This window comes from Daphnia magna, linkage group LG2, assembly GCF_020631705.1.
Source record: "Daphnia magna isolate NIES linkage group LG2, ASM2063170v1.1, whole genome shotgun sequence".
Lineage (NCBI taxonomy): Eukaryota > Metazoa > Arthropoda > Branchiopoda > Diplostraca > Daphniidae > Daphnia > Daphnia magna.
The window spans coordinates 1,442,801-1,466,216 of NC_059183.1; the positions used below are offsets into that span (position 1 = coordinate 1,442,801).

The window sequence follows — 23,416 nt, forward strand, 5'->3', positions numbered from 1 at the left end:
TTGGCCCGCATTGACGTGTTTGCACCGGGAATCGAATTGGAGAATCGATCGTAGATCCAGGTCAAAGTCTCTCGTCGCTCCTGGCAACCATCGATATATAGACAGCAACTCCCGACATATGAGGCTTTTATTCAGGTATGGTAGTCGCGGGCTCTCAGTTACTCTTTGTCCTAACCAGGGTAATGATGGTTTCTTAAATTTTTTGAATTTTTTATCGTGATTAAACTCAAAATCTTAGGTTCATCTGCTTCTTCTCTGTTCATCATGCCGAGACCACGTAGCGTTAGTAAGTTCTCCGCGTTCCGTTTAATTGGGTCAAATGAATCGCTTCAATGATTCAAACTAAGAACGACATATTATCCCTACCCATTTACATCCCCAAAATAGACGAGTACAACTTGCTAAGACACCAAGTGGGCCCTCTTACCGAGCCTGAATCACCACCGCCAGCTCCTACGACGACCTACATAAGCGGTGCGGAACTGAGTCACATTACGCAAGATTGGAATTGGCCGTCTCCATTGCAGCGAATGGTGCGCTCTGTCGGCTGTGACTTACCGCAACATGTGGCTGAAAAATTCAGTAACGAACGTTTTATTTATGTTTTTCATGCGCAACAAGTGGGTAAAAGGAAAAAGAAGCCGATTTTTGTTGTTTCACTGCTGTCAGATGGATCATCACGCATAATCAACATGGCGGTACGTTCGAGTGAAGATGGGTGGGGGGCATCAGTAGATCAAAGGAACTACATTTTACTTCCAGTCCAGCACACAACTTACATTGGATTACGAGCTTACCATCTGTTAAGTCGAGGATATTAAAGGGCTGATATGTTTTACAAAACGTTTTCAATTTTTAAAAACAATATGTCTTCTTATTTGGGAATAAACCTAAGACGTCATGAATCGTGATCTCATAATCGGCGGTGATTATTGACGATCGATCTCCTTTCCTTCTTACAGGTGACCAACTCTCAGAAGCTAGGGCAAAAGCGGAAATTACTACCAACGGCCCGTCAAATCCATCCCAAGAACGAAAACCGTTTTTCCAGTCGATTCCAACCATCTCCATCGACGACGAAGTCGAGAAAGGAACAGAAAACGATTCAATTATGACATGGACCCGCCGTCCTACATTACACTCGATCGCTTCATCGTGTATTAGTGGAAACAGTTCAATGTAACCGTTTAATTTCATGTTGGCACATCACTATTCCCCTCTCATGTTTGTTGTGGATTCCTCTTGTTGCAGGACGGTTTTTTCAATCGACAAGAATCATTTTGTAACTTCACGGATACAGCGACTTGTAAGCGCTTTTACCGATCGCGCCAAATCTCTCAAGGAACGCATTGCCCAACCGCCAACACCTTCAACTGATTCATCCGAGCGTGGTTTGTTGCAGTTGCAATTTCACGCCTTTTACCGGTCCTTGAATAAGTCTTATTATTTTTAGGCGAAAGAGGACCAGCACCTCTTCCTCCGCCCTTAAACTTACGCTACGATCCACCGAATGAACCCGATGGAACCAGAGGAGCGAAACCATTTCGCATCCCCAGCACGTTCCACCCTCAAAGTAATCGGAGTTAATCGGTCATTTCACACAGTATTGAACTGCGCTGTTTCGTCCTCAAGCACTTATTGGAATTTTTTACCGCCCTTTTGTTATAGGCTCAGTCTACATATCTTGGCTTTTTGTGGTCTCTTCAGCGTTCATGTACAATTTGTGGAGCGTTCCGCTTCGAATTACCTTTCCTTACCAAGATGACTCGAATATCTATTACTGGCTAGTTGCTGATTACGTAGCTGACGCGGTCTACCTAATCGACACTTTCCTCGTCCATCCGAGGCTCCGTTTTGTTCACGAAGGCAATTGGGTCGAGGATGTAACCGATTGCCGCAGAAACTACATCGCCAGCTTGGGATCAAAAGTACATAATCTGATGCTTATCACATTTTTTGACAGCTAATTTATTAACGGAAAAAGTTTTTCTAGATCGATATTTTATCCCTATTTCCATTGGATTTCCTCTATTTTTATTTTGGTCTTCAGAGCTCCCTTCTGCGTTTTCCTCGAATGATAAGAGTATGATACAATTATATACGTTACTGACTGTTAAAGTTAAGTTAAAAATAATCAAAAATTTCCAAACAAAGATTTTACCATTTTGGGAGTTCTTTGATCGTCTCGACATGATGGCACCATCTCCTTTCGTCATCCGTGTCAGCCGGACACTCTTCTACATGCTCTACTTGATCCATCTTAATGCCTGTGCTTATTTCTTCTATTCCAAGTGGTCTGGCATCGGCAATGATGCCTTCGTCTTCCAAGGAGAAGGAAATGCGTAAGTTTCCCACTTGCCATCGTTCATTTCCCCCAACAAAGAATAAAGCTAGCAGAATTAGCTGGTAACTCATTAATAACAAACATTCAAATGTGTTGTACCAACTCTTAAAAAATAACAGATATCTGCGCTGTTTTTACTTTGCCATGAAAACTGCCACAAAAATCGGAAAGAATCCTAAACCAGCCAATAATGTCGATAGGACGTTCATGATTTTCAACTGGCTTATTGGTGTTTTCGCTTGCGCAGCCATCATCGGCCAGGTAAGAAACCGATTCGGGCATTGGTTACAACCACCATTTCTTATATTTTGCGTCACGCTGACCAGTTTCACGTATTCCGATATTTCCGGTGGTAAAGATCAGGGATATTATGGCTGCAGCCGAAAGGAGCACAACCGAATACCGTGAACGTCTCGACCGCACTGTCCAGTTAATGAACCGTTTAAATTTGCCACCCAAGATTCAGGACCGTATCAGAATGTGGTTTACTTACAGCTGGTCGATGCAGAAGACGCTTGGTAAATTTAGCTTCGTTCTTCTTCATTGTTTATACCTTTAGAACTGACTGATGCAAATTTCGACATGCTATCAACAGATGAGATATCGTCACTTGTATCGTTGCCTCACAACATGCAAATGGATATTGCCATGAACGTCCATATCCAAACACTTTCCAAGGTGCAGCTTTTCCAGGATTGCGATTCTGCCTTAATTCGCGATTTAGTACTAAAACTGAAGCCCGTCCTTTTTCTACCGGGGGATTTGGTTTGCAAAAAGGTTTAAATGTTTTACCTGTTTCGTACAAATCGATATTATTAAGGATGAGTGACATTTATTCTACGCAGGGAGAAGTCGGAAAAGAGATGTACATTGTAAAAACTGGAACAGTTCAAGTCATGGGTGGACCGGCTAACGATAAAATATTGGTGGCATTAAGCGAAGGCAGTGTGTTTGGAGAAATTAGTTTATTGGCTGTTGGAGGAGGAAACCGAAGAATGGCGGATGTTAGGTAATTTGCACACAACCTAGTTATAGGATAAAATGAAAACCTCAAATTTTTTACTATACTTAAGGTCTCAGGGATTTTCCAATTTATTTGTTTTGAGCAAAAGCGATTTGAACGAGGCCCTCGAATATCATCCTGAGGCGCAGAAGATCTTACAAAGAAAAGCCAAGTAGGTTTATCTTAGCATTATGAAAATATCCTTAAATGGTGTTGTGGTAATCTCAGCTAACTTGATAAAAGGAAACTGGTGAAGAAAAGCTCCGAACGGCAGCTGTCTAGCGAGCCAATACTTACTCCTAAACCCCCCACACCTAAGCTAGTCAAAACTGTTCTTCAGGTACTAAAATCTTGTTCTATGCTCTAGACATAGCCATCTGTATTTATACTATACCGCAGAATTTGCGTTATGGGACAATGAGCAAGTTATCAAATCAGTGTTTCCCTTTATTGCACACACAGGCTATCTCAGCCGATTCGAAGACGAGACAATTTCTTCTACAAGGGTCAGGAACAACATGCAGAACAACGTCTTCGATGCCAAAGTTAGCGCACGCGTCTTTTCCTTCTGATTTTGGGGTTCCAAGGAGAAAACATGGAGCTGACGATGTTTTAATAGAAAAGGATGCACGATCGTACAGTGAAGAAGTTTTGCTGAAACCCAATTATCTTGCTGCCAATAGTCCGGGAGCTCCGACAATCAGACGCCATGTCTTTAAGGTTGCGTCCAATCGAATCGTTCCAGTCAACTTACGAAAGTCCGAATAAAAGCTTAAAAAATTCAAACGGAAAATGGGAGACCCATTCATTGTTCACGCGTCCAACCGTAATAAGCAGCACTCACCTTGTTACGAATTGTTTGATCATTGTTTAGCGCATAAAGCGTAATGGCATTCCCTTGGTACTATTATTAATGTTTACAGCTGTTTTACTTTTCTACACGCTACTCCGGACGGCCATTACAAACTTATATACAATTAGATTTTTATGATTTTCTGGTATTCAATTTTTTAAAATTGTTATTTAGATAGTTTTATTTCCCTTAAAATTTCTTTATCTATAAGTCATACACTTTAGAATTTGGGCTAGAATTGTTTTTATTTCTGGCTCATCACCCGGCTCATCAGTTCTTGTCCGAATCGATTTTCTGTTTTTGTCCGAGAATTTATTTTCTGTTGTGGGCCGTAAAGTGTATTACAGATTGAACTGGAACAAAATGTTTTCGATGTACTGTACTACACATATGTACTTTTCACCAAACATGGGGCAATCAAACATAGGGTATCGTAATAAGTTCTCCAAAATCTACCCGCAAATTAGTTTCATTATTTTTCATCCTGCGGAAAAGGTCCCGTCGTCGTCTGCTCTAATGTTTGGAATTTGAATTTCGATACACCTACAAACTTTCCCAAAAAACAGCTCTTAAAAATGCCGAGTATAATTTTTTACAGTTTTTTTGCGTTCTTAGTACCTAGTACGAACACTTTGGTAAGTCCCCATTAATCACATATTAATATTACCACCGCATGCAAATAACAGTAATTTTTATCCGGATTTTATTTGCTTGACAGGATGCTAAGGCTAAAGATTTTCTTACCTCCGGCAACCACACCAGCAACTGGGCCGTTCTAGTCGATACTTCCCGTTTTTGGTTCAATTACAGACATGTAGCAAATGTATTATCCATCTACCGTAGCGTGAAAAGATTGGGAATTCCAGATAGCCAGATAATTTTGATGATTGCTGATGATATGGCCTGCAACCCACGAAATCCTCATCCAGCTGCTGTTTACAACAACGCAAATCAGCAAATTGATGTATATGGTGATGATGTTGAAGTGGATTATAGGGGTTATGAGGTATACTTACTGTAGAACTATTCACTCTTCAATTTTCATTGTTAAAATATTTTCATTTCAGGTAACTGTAGAAAACTTTATTCGGGTCCTCACTGGTCGTCTACCATCTTCAACTCCAAGATCTAAAAAATTGCTGACTGATACAGGAAGCAATGTTTTGATATACCTAACAGGCCATGGTGGTGATGGATTTTTGAAATTTCAAGATTCTGAAGAAATCACAAATGTTGATTTGGCAGATGCTATCCAACAGATGTGGGAAAAACAAAGGTATAAGCCCAGTTTGCTGCTGAACATCCTGATCCTTCTATCTCACATAATTGACATTCTGTATTCACTCATGATTGACAGATATCATGAAATGCTGTTCATAGTTGACACTTGCCAAGCAGCTTCACTTTACCAGAAATTCTATTCTCCAAATGTGTTGGCGATTGGTAGCAGTTTGGTTGGGGAGGATTCTCTCTCACACCATGTCGATCCTGCCATTGGCGTCTATATAATTGATCGCTACACGTATTATGCCCTAGAATTTTTGGAACATGTTACCCCCACAAGTAATCATACCCTTGGCCAGTTTGTATGTTCTCTTAGAAATTGCCATCATCCTATGGATCATAATTTTGGTTGTTTTTTTTTAGCTCAAAGTCTGTCCGAAATATCTTTGCCTATCTACTGTCGGCTTTCGTAGCGACCTTTTCCAGCGGGACCCTAACAGAGTCTTTATTACAGATTTTTTTGGCTCTCAAAAACGGATTGAGATGGCAGCTGATCCGATAGTATTACCTCCACCATCAAATAAAAAATCAAGGTGAAACTTTATAAGTTTATTGTTCTATCACAAAGTTATCATGCGGTACTATTATTTCTGTAGTTTACCGCCTCGGGAAGCCGTACCGGGACGTGCATTACGTTACGCAGACCCTATTCCTCCATTATGCATTCACAGTTTGACATTTTAAAATTTAAGTCAGTTGATACGCGTTTAATGTGAAAGATTTACAGGGTTTGATACGAATTAATTTGTTTCATACATTTCCTAGCTTGTATCAGAGCATCTCTATTATCCACAACTTTAGCACACTTCAGAGCTTCTCTACAGGAATTTTCAGCCATTTTTAACAATTCTTTGGCATCCGCCGCAGACTTTTCCACTTGAGTCAGGTACACATTTGCTAGGTTAATAAAATAGTATGGAAGATCCTTCATGCCGTCATCCATCTGCACCTCTTGAGCGAGGACTAGAGCTGTATTTAAACAATCTACGGCATCTTCAAGTCGGTTCATCAACGTGTAGGCAGCAGCCATATTATTAAGCTGAAGCAGGCTGTGTGGATGGTGTTTGCCATTAATTTTAACTGAAATCTCATGTGATTTCTTGAATAAAGCTAAGGATTGTGTAAAATCTCCTCTTCTATGGACGCAATCCCCAAACCAAGAGAGGATTAATGAATAAAGGGCAAGGGTGTCAAAATCATCTTCACCTTTTTTTATCTTGGCTTCCAGGTGATGAATGCAAAAGTTAAATCCTTCACAAGCTTTAACTTCTTCATGAAACATAGCATACAAATTTGCAAGTTTTGCACTAATGTGAATGATGGAATTGTGACTCTGAGCCACTCCATCAGTCACTAGCTGTTTAATCAAATCAACAAACAGCTTTTCTGCTTTTTTGAAGTCCCCAGCCTCGTAAGCATTATTGGCCATATCATCGATAATATATTTTTGGGCATCATGATGTTGGATTTCATAGGCTGCTCGCAATGCTAAATGAAGTAATTGCTCTGACTTCTTGAATTCTTTCCTCTGTCAACATAATCCCCAGAATCCTGTAAAATTTAAATAATGTTGAATTGTCAAATATCTATACCTCTTGAGAAAGCTTTGCCAATTTAATCATGTGAATAATTTTTTCTTCACCAAGTCGCTCCTTGTTCTCTTCTTTAACTTTGGTACCCAAAATACTCATCAATCCCACAAAACCAAAACACTTTGATATGGTGGACTGGTTATTCCCTTCATTTTCCTTGTTTGCCGACTTGCCATTTTGCAAACCTGTGGGCGGCTTATGTAACGTAGAGTTGGTTGAAAGACAATGAGGGTTAATTGGAATTCCAGATGTAGTTGCTTTTATCGATAGCTGTTTTACTGACATTCTTGAATACTGCATCACCATGCGAGCCAAACTGCACCACGAATGTTTCTGCTGCGAAAACATTTTTGTACCGTGAGCTTAAGTTAAGAGCGTGTATATTATCGAACACTTGCATGGACTAGGCCTACTCTAACCCAAGGCCTACTTAATGCTTAAGGCCTGTAAACTCGTATACCTCCTATGGCGGTGACGCGTTACCTGGCAACAACCAATCAGAGGAAAAACAAGGGTTACGACAACACCATCTGGCGTTCGCTACTGCTAATGCTTCGAAAACCTAAATACAAGATTAAGCAAAAACAGGGTTTCCCTTTTAAGTCCAACATTTCCAACTGTCGTTTTAAAAAAACACACCACCCTGGGGGTTGCAAAAATGTCCCGACCTGTTACTTGCCTAAAAGCGTAATACCTTAAGGCATAACAAAATGTATAGACTTACCCAACCCTGCCCTATGTGTCCATCACCCCGTCTACCCTCCCTCTTAAAGAAAAACAAACAAAAAACCCTTTACCCCGCCAATAGGTGGCTTTAAAAAATTAAATCGGTGTTCGGATTTTTGTGCGGGATACTAGATGCCCTCACTCCGTTCAGGAAGTTCCCGATAGGGTCCGGCCTGGTCGCCATTTCGCCATAGAATCTCGGAAACCGTTTGTCCTTACGACAAAACTGACAATGTATCCATGTACTATGAAGACGAAGCGTGCGGTAATCATCCCCGCTTCATCCTGCCTTCCCACTTTTGCAAAATCGGCCAAAAAAAATGACATCTCTTAAAATTCTCCAAAAATCACACGACATAATCGAAATTGAACGCTGATTTTGATTTAGTGATTAGTTTTCGCGGTATAACAGCCGTTTCAAAAATTAACGAAAACAGTGCTGTTAGCGCAACAACTTAATTTAGGGTTTTTTACGTTTAAATCAAATACTATGAGACCAATAGGAAACTAAACCTGATTTTCGTGATTATCATTCAATTCTGAATCGAATTCATGTATTTCAAGGAAAATATTAAATTTTGCCAAAAATGAAAAAGTGGGAAGGGTCCCACTTTTGTCAAAATCGGCCAAAAACGACATCTCTTGAAATTTTAAAAAAATCAAACGGCATAATCGAAATTGAACGCTGATTTCGATTTAGCCATTGGTTTTCTCGTTAAACCAGCCGTTTCAAAAATTAACGAAAACAGTGCTGTTAGCGCCACTACTTAATTTATGGTTTTTAACGTTTAAATAAAAAACTATAAGACCAATAGGAAAATAAACCGGATTTTCGTGATTTTTATTCAATTCTGAATAGAATTCATGTATTTCAAGCAAAATATGAAATTTTGCCAAAAATGAAAAAGTGGGAAGGGTATAGTCTTCCCACTTTTGTCAAAATCGGCCAAAAATGACATCTCTTGAAATTACCAAAAAATGAAACGGCATAATCGAAATTGAACGCTGATTTCGATTTAGTCATTGGTTTTCTCGTTAAACCAGCAGTTTCAAAAAATAACGAAAACAGTGCTGTTAGCGCCACAACTTATTTTATGGTTTTTAACGTTTAAATAAAAAACTATAAGACCAATAGGAAAATAAACCGGATTTTCGTGATTTTCATTCAATTCTGAATCGAATTCATGTATTTCAAGCTAAATATGAAATTTTGCCAAAAATGAAAAAGTTGAAAGGGTATAATAGCCTTCCCACTTTTGTCAAAATCGGCCAAAAACGACATCTCTTGAAATTTTAAAAAAATCAAACGGCATAATCGAAATTGAACGCTGATTTCGATTTAGCCATTGGTTTTCTCGTTAAACCAGCCGTTTCAAAAATTAACGAAAACAGTGCTGTTAGCGCCACAACTTAATTTATGGTTTTTAACGTTTAAATAAAAAACTATAAGACCAATAGGAAAATAAACCGGATTTTCGTGATTTTCATTCAATTCTGAATCGAATTCATGTATTTCAAGCAAAATATGAAATTTTGCCAAAAATGAAAAAGTGGGAAGGGTATAGCCTTCCCACTTTTGTCAAAATCGGCCAAAAACGACATCTCTTGAAATTATAAAAAAATGAAACGGCATAATCGAAATTGAACGCTGATTTCGATTTAGTCATTGGTTTTCTCGTTAAACCAGCAGTTTCAAAAATTTACGAAAACAGTGCTGTTAGCGCCACAACTTAATTTATGGTTTTTAACGTTTAAATAAAAAACTATAAGACCAATAGGAAAATAAACCGGATTTTCGTGATTTTTATTCAATTCTGAATAGAATTCATGTATTTCAAGCAAAATATGAAATTTTGCCAAAAATGAAAAAGTGGGAAGGGTATAGTCTTCCCACTTTTGTCAAAATCGGCCAAAAATGACATCTCTTGAAATTATCAAAAAATGAAACGGCATAATCGAAATTTAACGCTGATTTCGATTTAGCCATTGGTTTTCTCGTTAAACCAGCCGTTTCAAAAATTTACGAAAACAGTGCTGTTAGCGCCACAACTTAATTTATGGTTTTTAACGTTTAAATAAAAAACTATAAGACCAATAGGAAAATAAACCGGATTTTCGTGATTTTCATTCAATTCTGAATCGAATTCATGTATTTCAAGCTAAATATGAAATTTTGCCAAAAAAATGAAAAAGTGGGAAGGTATAGCCTTCCCACTTTTGTCAAAATCGGCCAAAAACGACATCTCTTGAAATTATAAAAAAATTAAACGGCATAATCGAAATTGAACGCTGATTTCGATTTAGTCATTGGTTTTCTCGTTAAACCAGCAGTTTCAAAAAATAACGAAAACAGTGCTGTTAGCGCCACAACTTAATTTATGGTTTTTAACGTTTAAATAAAAAACTATAAGACCAATATGAAAATAAACCGGATTTTCGTGATTTTTATTCAATTCTGAATAGAATTCATGTATTTCAAGCAAAATATGAAATTTTGCCAAAAATGAAAAAGTGGGAAGGGTATAGTCTTCCCACTTTTGTCAAAATCGGCCAAAAATGACATCTCTTGAAATTATCAAAAAATGAAACGGCATAATCGAAATTGAACGCTGATTTCGATTTAGTCATTGGTTTTCTCGTTAAACCAGCAGTTTCAAAAAATAACGAAAACAGTGCTGTTAGCGCCACAACTTAATTTATGGTTTTTAACGTTTAAATAAAAAGCTATGAGACCAATAGGAAAATAAACTTGATTTTCGTGATTTTCATTAAATTCTGAATCGAATTCATGTATTTCAAGCTAAATATGAAATTTTGCCAAAAATGAAAAAGTGGGAAGGGTATAGTCTTCCCACTTTTGTCAAAATCGGCCAAAAATGACATCTCTTGAAATTATCAAAAAATGAAACGGCATAATCGAAATTGAACGCTGATTTCGATTGAGTCATTGGTTTTCTCGTTAAACCAGCAGTTTCAAAAAATAACGAAAACAGTGCTGTTAGCGCCACAACTTAATTTATGGTTTTTAACGTTTAAATAAAAAGCTATGAGACCAATAGGAAAATAAACTTGATTTTCGTGATTTTCATTAAATTCTGAATCGAATTCATGTATTTCAAGCTAAATATGAAATTTTGCCAAAAATGAAAAAGTGGGAAGGGTATAGTCTTCCCACTTTTGTCAAAATCGGCCAAAAATGACATCTCTTGAAATTATCAAAAAATGAAACGGCATAATCGAAATTGAACGCTGATTTCGATTTAGTCATTGGTTTTCTCGTTAAACCAGCAGTTTCAAAAATAACGAAAACAGTGCTGTTAGCGCCACAACTTAATTTATGGTTTTTAACGTTTAAATAAAAAGCTATGACACCAATAGGAAAATAAACTTGATTTTCGTGATTTTCATTAAATTCTGAATCGAATTCATGTATTTCAAGCTAAATATGAAATTTTGCCAAAAATGAAAAAGTGGGAAGGGTATAGTCTTCCCACTTTTGTCAAAATCGGCCAAAAATGACATCTCTTGAAATTATCAAAAAATGAAACGGCATAATCGAAATTGAACGCTGATTTCGATTTAGTCATTGGTTTTCTCGTTAAACCAGCAGTTTCAAAAAATAACGAAAACAGTGCTGTTAGCGCCACAACTTAATTTATGGTTTTTAACGTTTAAATAAAAAGCTATGAGACCAATAGGAAAATAAACTTGATTTTCGTGATTTTCATTAAATTCTGAATCGAATTCATGTATTTCAAGCTAAATATGAAATTTTGCCAAAAATGAAAAAGTGGGAAGGGTATAGTCTTCCCACTTTTGTCAAAATCGGCCAAAAATGACATCTCTTGAAATTATCAAAAAATGAAACGGCATAATCGAAATTGAACGCTGATTTCGATTTAGTCATTGGTTTTCTCGTTAAACCAGCAGTTTCAAAAAATAACGAAAACAGTGCTGTTAGCGCCACAACTTAATTTATGGTTTTTAACGTTTAAATAAAAAACTATAAGACCAATAGGAAAATAAACCGGATTTTCGTGATTTTCATTCAATTCTGAATCGAATTCATGTATTTCAAGCAAAATATGAAATTTTGCCAAAAATGAAAAAGTGGGAAGGGTATAGCCTTCCCACTTTTGTCAAAATCGGCCAAAAACGACATCTCTTGAAATTTTCAAAAAATCAAACGGCATAATCGAAATTGAACGCTGATTTCGATTTAGTCATTGGTTTTCTCGTTAAACCAGCAGTTTCAAAAAATAACGAAAACAGTGCTGTTAGCGCCACAACTTAATTTATGGTTTTTAACGTTTAAATAAAAAACTATAAGACCAATAGGAAAATAAACCGGATTTTCGTGATTTTCATTCAATTCTGAATCGAATTCATGTATTTCAAGCTAAATATGAAATTTTGCCAAAAATGAAAAAGTGGGAAGGGTATAGCCTTCCCACTTTTGTCAAAATCGGCCAAAAACGACATCTCTTGAAATTATAAAAAAATTAAACGGCATAATCGAAATTGAACGCTGATTTCGATTTAGTCATTGGTTTTCTCGTTAAACCAGCAGTTTCAAAAAATAACGAAAACAGTGCTGTTAGCGCCACAACTTAATTTATGGTTTTTAACGTTTAAATAAAAAACTATAAGACCAATATGAAAATAAACCGGATTTTCGTGATTTTTATTCAATTCTGAATAGAATTCATGTATTTCAAGCAAAATATGAAATTTTGCCAAAAATGAAAAAGTGGGAAGGGTATAGTCTTCCCACTTTTGTCAAAATCGGCCAAAAATGACATCTCTTGAAATTATCAAAAAATGAAACGGCATAATCGAAATTGAACGCTGATTTCGATTTAGTCATTGGTTTTCTCGTTAAACCAGCAGTTTCAAAAATAACGAAAACAGTGCTGTTAGCGCCACAACTTAATTTATGGTTTTTAACGTTTAAATAAAAAGCTATGAGACCAATAGGAAAATAAACTTGATTTTCGTGATTTTCATTAAATTCTGAATCGAATTCATGTATTTCAAGCTAAATATGAAATTTTGCCAAAAATGAAAAAGTGGGAAGGGTATAGTCTTCCCACTTTTGTCAAAATCGGCCAAAAATGACATCTCTTGAAATTATCAAAAAATGAAACGGCATAATCGAAATTGAACGCTGATTTCGATTGAGTCATTGGTTTTCTCGTTAAACCAGCAGTTTCAAAAAATAACGAAAACAGTGCTGTTAGCGCCACAACTTAATTTATGGTTTTTAACGTTTAAATAAAAAGCTATGAGACCAATAGGAAAATAAACTTGATTTTCGTGATTTTCATTAAATTCTGAATCGAATTCATGTATTTCAAGCTAAATATGAAATTTTGCCAAAAATGAAAAAGTGGGAAGGGTATAGTCTTCCCACTTTTGTCAAAATCGGCCAAAAATGACATCTCTTGAAATTATCAAAAAATGAAACGGCATAATCGAAATTGAACGCTGATTTCGATTTAGTCATTGGTTTTCTCGTTAAACCAGCAGTTTCAAAAAATAACGAAAACAGTGCTGTTAGCGCCACAACTTAATTTATGGTTTTTAACGTTTAAATAAAAAGCTATGACACCAATAGGAAAATAAACTTGATTTTCGTGATTTTCATTAAATTCTGAATCGAATTCATGTATTTCAAGCTAAATATGAAATTTTGCCAAAAATGAAAAAGTGGGAAGGGTATAGTCTTCCCACTTTTGTCAAAATCGGCCAAAAATGACATCTCTTGAAATTATCAAAAAATGAAACGGCATAATCGAAATTGAACGCTGATTTCGATTTAGTCATTGGTTTTCTCGTTAAACCAGCAGTTTCAAAAAATAACGAAAACAGTGCTGTTAGCGCCACAACTTAATTTATGGTTTTTAACGTTTAAATAAAAAGCTATGAGACCAATAGGAAAATAAACTTGATTTTCGTGATTTTCATTAAATTCTGAATCGAATTCATGTATTTCAAGCTAAATATGAAATTTTGCCAAAAATGAAAAAGTGGGAAGGGTATAGTCTTCCCACTTTTGTCAAAATCGGCCAAAAATGACATCTCTTGAAATTATCAAAAAATGAAACGGCATAATCGAAATTGAACGCTGATTTCGATTTAGTCATTGGTTTTCTCGTTAAACCAGCAGTTTCAAAAAATAACGAAAACAGTGCTGTTAGCGCCACAACTTAATTTATGGTTTTTAACGTTTAAATAAAAAACTATAAGACCAATAGGAAAATAAACCGGATTTTCGTGATTTTCATTCAATTCTGAATCGAATTCATGTATTTCAAGCAAAATATGAAATTTTGCCAAAAATGAAAAAGTGGGAAGGGTATAGCCTTCCCACTTTTGTCAAAATCGGCCAAAAACGACATCTCTTGAAATTTTCAAAAAATCAAACGGCATAATCGAAATTGAACGCTGATTTCGATTTAGTCATTGGTTTTCTCGTTAAACCAGCAGTTTCAAAAAATAACGAAAACAGTGCTGTTAGCGCCACAACTTAATTTATGGTTTTTAACGTTTAAATAAAAAACTATAAGACCAATAGGAAAATAAACCGGATTTTCGTGATTTTCATTCAATTCTGAATCGAATTCATGTATTTCAAGCTAAATATGAAATTTTGCCAAAAATGAAAAAGTGGGAAGGGTATAGCCTTCCCACTTTTGTCAAAATCGGCCAAAAACGACATCTCTTGAAATTATAAAAAAATTAAACGGCATAATCGAAATTGAACGCTGATTTCGATTTAGTCATTGGTTTTCTCGTTAAACCAGCAGTTTCAAAAAATAACGAAAACAGTGCTGTTAGCGCCACAACTTAATTTATGGTTTTTAACGTTTAAATAAAAAACTATAAGACCAATAGGAAAATAAACTTGATTTTCGTGATTTTCATTAAATTCTGAATCGAATTCATGTATTTCAAGCTAAATATGAAATTTTGCCAAAAATGAAAAAGTGGGAAGGGTATAGTCTTCCCACTTTTGTCAAAATCGGCCAAAAATGACATCTCTTGAAATTATCAAAAAATGAAACGGCATAATCGAAATTGAACGCTGATTTCGATTGAGTCATTGGTTTTCTCGTTAAACCAGCAGTTTCAAAAAATAACGAAAACAGTGCTGTTAGCGCCACAACTTAATTTATGGTTTTTAACGTTTAAATAAAAAGCTATGAGACCAATAGGAAAATAAACTTGATTTTCGTGATTTTCATTAAATTCTGAATCGAATTCATGTATTTCAAGCTAAATATGAAATTTTGCCAAAAATGAAAAAGTGGGAAGGGTATAGTCTTCCCACTTTTGTCAAAATCGGCCAAAAATGACATCTCTTGAAATTATCAAAAAATGAAACGGCATAATCGAAATTGAACGCTGATTTCGATTGAGTCATTGGTTTTCTCGTTAAACCAGCAGTTTCAAAAAATAACGAAAACAGTGCTGTTAGCGCCACAACTTAATTTATGGTTTTTAACGTTTAAATAAAAAGCTATGAGACCAATAGGAAAATAAACTTGATTTTCGTGATTTTCATTAAATTCTGAATCGAATTCATGTATTTCAAGCTAAATATGAAATTTTGCCAAAAATGAAAAAGTGGGAAGGGTATAGTCTTCCCACTTTTGTCAAAATCGGCCAAAAATGACATCTCTTGAAATTATCAAAAAATGAAACGGCATAATCGAAATTGAACGCTGATTTCGATTTAGTCATTGGTTTTCTCGTTAAACCAGCAGTTTCAAAAAATAACGAAAACAGTGCTGTTAGCGCCACAACTTAATTTATGGTTTTTAACGTTTAAATAAAAAACTATAAGACCAATAGGAAAATAAACCGGATTTTCGTGATTTTCATTCAATTCTGAATCGAATTCATGTATTTCAAGCAAAATATGAAATTTTGCCAAAAATGAAAAAGTGGGAAGGGTATAGCCTTCCCACTTTTGTCAAAATCGGCCAAAAACGACATCTCTTGAAATTTTCAAAAAATCAAACGGCATAATCGAAATTGAACGCTGATTTCGATTTAGTCATTGGTTTTCTCGTTAAACCAGCAGTTTCAAAAATAACGAAAACAGTGCTGTTAGCGCCACAACTTAATTTATGGTTTTTAACGTTTAAATAAAAAACTATAAGACCAATAGGAAAATAAACCGGATTTTCGTGATTTTCATTCAATTCTGAATCGAATTCATGTATTTCAAGCTAAATATGAAATTTTGCCAAAAATGAAAAAGTGGGAAGGGTATAGCCTTCCCACTTTTGTCAAAATCGGCCAAAAACGACATCTCTTGAAATTATAAAAAAATTAAACGGCATAATCGAAATTGAACGCTGATTTCGATTTAGTCATTGGTTTTCTCGTTAAACCAGCAGTTTCAAAAAATAACGAAAACAGTGCTGTTAGCGCCACAACTTAATTTATGGTTTTTAACGTTTAAATAAAAAACTATAAGACCAATATGAAAATAAACCGGATTTTCGTGATTTTTATTCAATTCTGAATAGAATTCATGTATTTCAAGCAAAATATGAAATTTTGCCAAAAATGAAAAAAGTGGGAAGGGTATAGTCTTCCCACTTTTGTCAAAATCGGCCAAAAATGACATCTCTTGAAATTATCAAAAATGAAACGGCATAATCGAAATTGAACGCTGATTTCGATTTAGTCATTGGTTTTCTCGTTAAACCAGCAGTTTCAAAAAATAACGAAAACAGTGCTGTTAGCGCCACAACTTAATTTATGGTTTTTAACGTTTAAATAAAAAGCTATGAGACCAATAGGAAAATAAACTTGATTTTCGTGATTTTCATTAAATTCTGAATCGAATTCATGTATTTCAAGCTAAATATGAAATTTTGCCAAAAATGAAAAAGTGGGAAGGGTATAGTCTTCCCACTTTTGTCAAAATCGGCCAAAAATGACATCTCTTGAAATTATCAAAAAATGAAACGGCATAATCGAAATTGAACGCTGATTTCGATTGAGTCATTGGTTTTCTCGTTAAACCAGCAGTTTCAAAAAATAACGAAAACAGTGCTGTTAGCGCCACAACTTAATTTATGGTTTTTAACGTTTAAATAAAAGCTATGAGACCAATAGGAAAATAAACTTGATTTTCGTGATTTTCATTAAATTCTGAATCGAATTCATGTATTTCAAGCTAAATATGAAATTTTGCCAAAAATGAAAAAGTGGGAAGGGTATAGTCTTCCCACTTTTGTCAAAATCGGCCAAAAATGACATCTCTTGAAATTATCAAAAAATGAAACGGCATAATCGAAATTGAACGCTGATTTCGATTTAGTCATTGGTTTTCTCGTTAAACCAGCAGTTTCAAAAAATAACGAAAACAGTGCTGTTAGCGCCACAACTTAATTTATGGTTTTTAACGTTTAAATAAAAAGCTATGAGACCAATAGGAAAATAAACTTGATTTTCGTGATTTTCATTAAATTCTGAATCGAATTCATGTATTTCAAGCTAAATATGAAATTTTGCCAAAAATGAAAAAGTGGGAAGGGTATAGTCTTCCCACTTTTGTCAAAATCGGCCAAAAATGACATCTCTTGAAATTATCAAAAAATGAAACGGCATAATCGAAATTGAACGCTGATTTCGATTTAGTCATTGGTTTTCTCGTTAAACCAGCAGTTTCAAAAAATAACGAAAACAGTGCTGTTAGCGCCACAACTTAATTTATGGTTTTTAACGTTTAAATAAAAAACTATAAGACCAATAGGAAAATAAACCGGATTTTCGTGATTTTCATTCAATTCTGAATCGAATTCATGTATTTCAAGCAAAATATGAAATTTTGCCAAAAATGAAAAAGTGGGAAGGGTATAGCCTTCCCACTTTTGTCAAAATCGGCCAAAAACGACATCTCTTGAAATTTTCAAAAAATCAAACGGCATAATCGAAATTGAACGCTGATTTCGATTTAGTCATTGGTTTTCTCGTTAAACCAGCAGTTTCAAAAAATAACGAAAACAGTGCTGTTAGCGCCACAACTTAATTTATGGTTTTTAACGTTTAAATAAAAAACTATAAGACCAATAGGAAAATAAACCGGATTTTCGTGATTTTCATTCAATTCTGAATCGAATTCATGTATTTCAAGCTAAATATGAAATTTTGCCAAAAATGAAAAAGTGGGAAGGGTATAGCCTTCCCACTTTTGTCAAAATCGGCCAAAAACGACATCTCTTGAAATTATAAAAAAATTAAACGGCATAATCGAAATTGAACGCTGATTTCGATTTAGTCATTGGTTTTCTCGTTAAACCAGCAGTTTCAAAAAATAACGAAAACAGTGCTGTTAGCGCCACAACTTAATTTATGGTTTTTAACGTTTAAATAAAAAACTATAAGACCAATATGAAAATAAACCGGATTTTCGTGATTTTTATTCAATTCTGAATAGAATTCATGTATTTCAAGCAAAATATGAAATTTTGCCAAAAATGAAAAAGTGGGAAGGGTATAGTCTTCCCACTTTTGTCAAAATCGGCCAAAAATGACATCTCTTGAAATTATCAAAAAATGAAACGGCATAATCGAAATTTAACGCTGATTTCGATTTAGCCATTGGTTTTCTCGTTAAACCAGCCGTTTCAAAAATTTACGAAAACAGTGCTGTTAGCGCCACAACTTAATTTATGGTTTTTAACGTTTAAATAAAAAACTATAAGACCAATAGGAAAATAAACCGGATTTTCGTGATTTTCATTCAATTCTGAATCGAATTCATGTATTTCAAGCAAAATATGAAATTTTGCCAAAAATGAAAAAGTGGGAAGGGTATAGTCTTCCCACTTTTGTCAAAATCGGCCAAAAACGACATCTCTTGAAATTATAAAAAAATGAAACGGCATAATCGAAATTGAACGCTGATTTCGATTTAGTCATTGGTTTTCTCGTTAAACCAGCAGTTTCAAAAATTTACGAAAACAGTGCTGTTAGCGCCACAACTTAATTTATGGTTTTTAACGTTTAAATAAAAAACTATAAGACCAATATGAAAATAAACCGGATTTTCGTGATTTTTATTCAATTCTGAATAGAATTCATGTATTTCAAGCAAAATATGAAAATTTGCCAAAAATGAAAAAGTGGGAAGGGTATAGTCTTCCCACTTTTGTCAAAATCGGCCAAAAACGGCATCTCTTGAAATTATAAAAAAATCAAACGGCATAATCGAATTGAACGCTGATTTCGATTTAGCCATTGGTTTTCTCGTTAAACCAGCCGTTTCAAAAATTTACGAAAACAGTGCTGTTAGCGCCACAACTTAATTTATGGTTTTTAACGTTTAAATAAAAAACTATAAGACCAATAGGAAAATATACCGGATTTTCGTTATTTTCATTCAATTCTGAATCGAATTCATGTATTTCAAGCAAAATATGAAATTTTGCCAAAAATGAAAAAGTGGGAAGGGTATAGCCTTCCCACTTTTGTCAAAATCGGCCAAAAACGACATCTCTTGAAATTTTCAAAAAATCAAACGGCATAATCGAAATTGAACGCTGATTTCGATTTAGCCATTGGTTTTCTCGTTAAGCCAGCCGTTTCAAAATTTAACGAAAACAGTGCTGTTAGCGCCACAACTTTATTTATGGTTTTTAACGTTTAAATAAAAAGCTATAAGACCAATAGGAAAATAAACCTGATTTTCGTTAAAAAGAAAAAAATTGCTGCAACATGAAAATTTTTTTGCGCTTTCTCACTTGGGTCAATTATTGCGCTGGTTGGATAAAATGAAGAAAAACTGTCATGTTGCAGCAATTTTTTTCTTTTCAACATTTTTCAATAAAAATACATGGAAAAGATAGCTCTTTTCAAGGTCTATCGACTGATGTTTGTGTTTTTTACATGCGTGTAATATTTTAGCCCTAATTAATTTTTTAATTTAAAATTTTTTGCGGGGGAGGGAAAAAGAACCAAAACTGTCAAAATTTGGGCACATCGTTTGGGTCTTAATATACGGCAAATCAATAAAGTAATACATAATTAAGATACCTTAAAACCTTCAGCATGTTTTGGTGTAAAAATTTACTTAGATAACCATAGTTTTGGTACCATAAATTACAATAATAGTAACCTCTTCCTTACACCCATTATGGCGGCCATTTTGATTGCGCGCCTAATTCAAATATAAATGCAATCTACAATTAAAACATAAATCGAAATCTTTTATGGCAGGTAACCAATATCCAATCTCTCTAGACTTAAGCATGACAAAACACGATAGGCGAACAGAAATAATGTATTTTAAATGTGGCTCCAATTAAAAATTAAAAATTGAGTCATAAAAACTTTGTCCATTGCTGCCATGCAATAAAAAATAGTAAATTTAAAGTAAAAACAATTGATTTATGGAAATGAAAGGGCATCATTTATTGTCCACAACACACATTAAACTATATAAATTGTTTCAGTTTTTTTAAAGACAATTTACTAAATAAAAATAAAATAATGTGATAAAGTAGTTGGTATAACATGATAAATACTTTGATTGTTACCCTTGAGAATTGTTGATAGCTCCTATGATATTAAGAAACAAGGGCCATCCAAAAGAGATTATGTCACCAGAGCTGTGCAGCAAATGGAGCACACAATAAACTTGCTTTTACTGCACGTCTGCAAAACTGGTACTAGACAGCTCATTTAATGGTGATATTAACAACATCTGCAATCTCTGTCAAATTAATAAGGGATAGAGTTTGCTATTCTTCAACTGCCTAAACACAAATAGCCCAACTGTTTCGGATAGTTATCTGGTTTTCTTTTAAAGGGGTAGAATAATCATATTGAATTACTGATCTAACTAACGTAGTAATGACATCTATTCCCCATTCTCTCAAGCGGTTAAGTGGATGGATGATGACTTCCAGCAGGTGATTTGTTACAGGACGCCAAAGAACTTCTACCCTGTTCAGATTTACAAGACCAGTTGCCAACAGTTTTGCTATGGCAAAAGTGAGGGCTCCTGCAGTAAATATAGAAGGAGTTCAATCTATTAGAATTCAATCTACTTTTATCCAGATTGAAGTTGTACAAACCCTGTTAGTAAACAAATCTGGTAAAAAAATCTCAGATACAATTAATTAGATTGAAATTATGCCTGTTTGAGAAGGTACCAAACTCTCGTGTCAGTTTATCTAAAAAAGCAAAAAAAGCTGAAAAAGTAAAAAAGAGTATTTAAAACACGTTTTGTAAGAGGGAAACATAATATATGAATATGAAATCATGATGAACATGATGATATAAGAATATAATTATACATTTCTCGACAAGTTTCCCAGCCGAATCTATAAATTCCATCGTTCTCTTTACGAGCAGTCGGCCCTTTTCTAAAAGTAATATATTTATTCATTTTAAATGACAGCAGGTCGCCATTAAAAACGAAAATGACAACAAACGAGAAAAAAAAACAATTGCCGGTTCAAATGCGACGGCGGCTGATGAGATTTCGGGCAGAGTAATAGAATACTGGTGTAGCCACGGCCATGTTAACTCCCTCTCTCGGATTTTTTCCCAAAGTTGTTGCCAATTTCGCGTATCGATTGTGAGAAAATGAGGCAAGATATCGATTTAAGTGTCCCATAACCGTAACGCCACCTATGAATTGAGTTTTAAGGGTTGTTAAGAAATCTCTTCATGCTCTTACTTTTTCACACTAATTAATTAAGCCACTTTTTGTTTACTTTCTGAAGTACAGACGACGAAAATGAGCGAAAACATACCGAAAACGTAATACATCACAAGTTCACAACACAGCCGCTGTGGCGCTTTCGTTATGGGACAGAAAGACTTTCAGGCCAAAAAGGCAATGGGAGGGTCCGCCATAAGCGTGGCTACACCAGTATTCTATTACTCTGTTTCGGGGGTAGGAGCTAGGGGCCTACCCACCATTGCGTGGCTTGAAAGGATGGTCACGTGTCCATCCTACTGAGCCAATGAAAACCCTGGAAATGGTGCCGTTTTCTGGTACGGACCTCTCCGTACGTACGTGGAGACCATGTTGTGAAAAATAGATCCCTGGTCGAAACTAGATTTCGCGTTTTGCACCATCTAGCGGCCCAAGTCGAGAAAAATCTATCTAGTGGCAAAAATCTCAGAAAAATGTGTCCCTATAGGACCTCACTTTTGATAGAATCCCTATCGGGAAACTGTACATGGAGTTCTACTTTCGGATTTACCAACAATTTTTAAAAATATTTTTAAAAGCGGGGTTCTAATGTCTTGGAGTTCTACTGTTTTTGAGTTCTACTGTCTTGGAGTTCTACTGTCGCCATACCTTATGACTCTGGTTATGTTGCCTTTTAAACAGACCTATCGAGAAATACCATAAGGCCCCAACCAATCTACAATTTTGGCCGTCATCCAGCGACATCTTTCGTGGCAATAGATTCAACCTCACCCGGCTATCTTATACAGACGAAAAACTTTCGTTGGCAGTAATCCAGCTGTCCACGAGGTGGTGTTGAGTGTTCATTAATTTTTTCTGTTTGACAGGTAGTTGTTCGTGTCAGACGTACCGGAACAGGCGACGTGTACTACTTCACGTTACACATTCTAGAAAATTTATCGAGGGCCATAGTGTGGCGTTATGCTGTATTTATGAATATTAGATTCAAATCGTTTGTAGCCAATTTTGTCTAGTTACATCATGAACGAAGCTGCCGTTCCATGTCCTGTTGAAGATGTCCAAGGGGATAATAGATGGATGAGCTTGGTATGGAGTCATTTCTTTCTATCCAGACTACCTTGTTTAAACTTATCTTTTATAAGCCCAACGGTTTGTTTTGGAAACGAAAGAAAGAGACACTGAAATCCTGTTTGTGGGTGACTCACTCATCTCTCATCTCATCTACACCGATATGTAGGGAAACAATGTTTGCTCCTCTACATCCAGTAAAAAAAAATAAAAAAAAGTCATACTGTTCACATCATACAATAACAGCTACTTACCCTTTTTCTAGTTAAATTTTGGCATTGGAGGGACCAAACACAACATGTACTCTGGCGCCTATCTAATGGCGAGTTGGACAACATAAAGCCCAAGGTAAACTTCTTTCTTGCAGTTCAGGGTTTTCTTATTCATGTGCCTCTTGGCACTGTGGGCTTTGAAGGAGTATTTCAAAAGATTTGCCAGTCTTGTTGTGTTAAGATGATTGTGTTTGGTGCTTGACAATTCAGCACACTGCTGGCAAAGAAAATCAAATAAGAGGAGGATTTTCATACGAGTTATGGACATTTTGCTGTGCCGTTGGTATAGTCTTATCGTCGAACGCTTCGTCGCGCAAAAGGATCAAACGAATCATCTTCTGAATTATGCATCAGCTTTGCAATAAACTCTCAGATCACACGTTTAAAATTGAAAAAAAAAAAAGAAAGGAAAAAAGAAAAAGGGGCGAAAAGACAACAGAAAAAATGTCCGAAAACAAGAGCTTTTCCCCTCCGTTCAACGATTTTGCCGGCTTGATAGTGTCTCGCAGACTAATAACGATAAAAGCGTTGGCCTTATTTATTTGTGTTGTGCAAAAGAATGGGGAAAGATCTAGCAAACGATG

At 35.4% G+C, this 23,416-nt stretch overlaps 3 protein-coding genes and 1 long non-coding RNA gene across 4 annotated transcripts; 2 read left to right on the plus strand and 2 right to left on the minus strand.

Annotated features, from left to right (window-relative positions):
• The first annotated feature begins 4 nt into the window (after positions 1 to 4).
• LOC116916168 (cyclic nucleotide-gated cation channel beta-3) lies at positions 5 to 6,683 on the plus strand. Its single transcript, XM_045170189.1, has 22 exons — positions 5 to 135; positions 239 to 286; positions 388 to 582; positions 963 to 1,179; positions 1,252 to 1,391; positions 1,454 to 1,573; positions 1,669 to 1,928; positions 1,994 to 2,083; positions 2,155 to 2,342; positions 2,464 to 2,605; positions 2,703 to 2,862; positions 2,940 to 3,121; positions 3,190 to 3,353; positions 3,418 to 3,519; positions 3,591 to 3,687; positions 3,810 to 4,835; positions 4,919 to 5,206; positions 5,268 to 5,476; positions 5,558 to 5,786; positions 5,848 to 6,017; positions 6,081 to 6,175; positions 6,250 to 6,683. The coding sequence occupies exons 2-16, from the start codon at positions 265 to 267 to the stop codon at positions 4,113 to 4,115; spliced, it is 2,385 nt and encodes a 794-aa protein (XP_045026124.1). The 5' UTR covers positions 5 to 135; positions 239 to 264; the 3' UTR covers positions 4,116 to 4,835; positions 4,919 to 5,206; positions 5,268 to 5,476; positions 5,558 to 5,786; positions 5,848 to 6,017; positions 6,081 to 6,175; positions 6,250 to 6,683.
• Positions 4,776 to 6,168, plus strand: LOC123466465 (putative GPI-anchor transamidase). Its single transcript, XM_045170332.1, has 6 exons — positions 4,776 to 4,835; positions 4,919 to 5,206; positions 5,268 to 5,476; positions 5,558 to 5,786; positions 5,848 to 6,017; positions 6,081 to 6,168. Exons 1-6 carry the CDS (start codon positions 4,776 to 4,778, stop codon positions 6,166 to 6,168), a joined length of 1,044 nt encoding a protein of 347 aa, XP_045026267.1.
• Positions 6,019 to 7,518, minus strand: LOC116916172 (tetratricopeptide repeat protein 19 homolog, mitochondrial). Its single transcript, XM_032921384.2, has 2 exons — positions 7,077 to 7,518; positions 6,019 to 7,012 (listed from the first exon to the last, which is right to left on the minus strand). The coding sequence occupies exons 1-2, from the start codon at positions 7,422 to 7,424 to the stop codon at positions 6,206 to 6,208; spliced, it is 1,155 nt and encodes a 384-aa protein (XP_032777275.2). The 5' UTR covers positions 7,425 to 7,518; the 3' UTR covers positions 6,019 to 6,205.
• Positions 7,519 to 20,362: 12,844 nt separating this feature from the next.
• On the minus strand, positions 20,363 to 21,337 carry LOC123469619. The gene is made up of 2 exons (XR_006642879.1): positions 21,125 to 21,337; positions 20,363 to 21,019 (listed from the first exon to the last, which is right to left on the minus strand). It is a non-coding gene; the product is annotated as an uncharacterized LOC123469619 (long non-coding RNA).
• Between the last annotated feature and the right edge of the window lie 2,079 nt (positions 21,338 to 23,416).

Coding starts and splice junctions, on each gene's coding strand:
- LOC116916168 (XM_045170189.1), top strand. CDS start 265: ATGCCGAGACCACGTAGCGTTA. Junction 1,929..1,993: donor TCGCCAGCTTGGGATCAAAA/GTACATAATCTG, acceptor AAGTTTTTCTAG/ATCGATATTTTATCCCTATT. Junction 2,343..2,463: donor TTCCAAGGAGAAGGAAATGC/GTAAGTTTCCCA, acceptor AAAAAATAACAG/ATATCTGCGCTGTTTTTACT.
- LOC123466465 (XM_045170332.1), top strand. CDS start 4,776: ATGCCGAGTATAATTTTTTACAGTTTTTTTGCGTTCTTAGTACCTAGT. Junction 4,836..4,918: donor TACCTAGTACGAACACTTTG/GTAAGTCCCCAT, acceptor TTTGCTTGACAG/GATGCTAAGGCTAAAGATTT. Junction 6,018..6,080: donor CCATCAAATAAAAAATCAAG/GTGAAACTTTAT, acceptor TTATTTCTGTAG/TTTACCGCCTCGGGAAGCCG.
- LOC116916172 (XM_032921384.2), bottom strand. CDS start 7,424: ATGTTTTCGCAGCAGAAACATTCGTGGTGCAGTTTGGCTCGCATGGTG. Junction 7,013..7,076: donor TGGCAAAGCTTTCTCAAGAG/GTATAGATATTT, acceptor TTATGTTGACAG/AGGAAAGAATTCAAGAAGTC.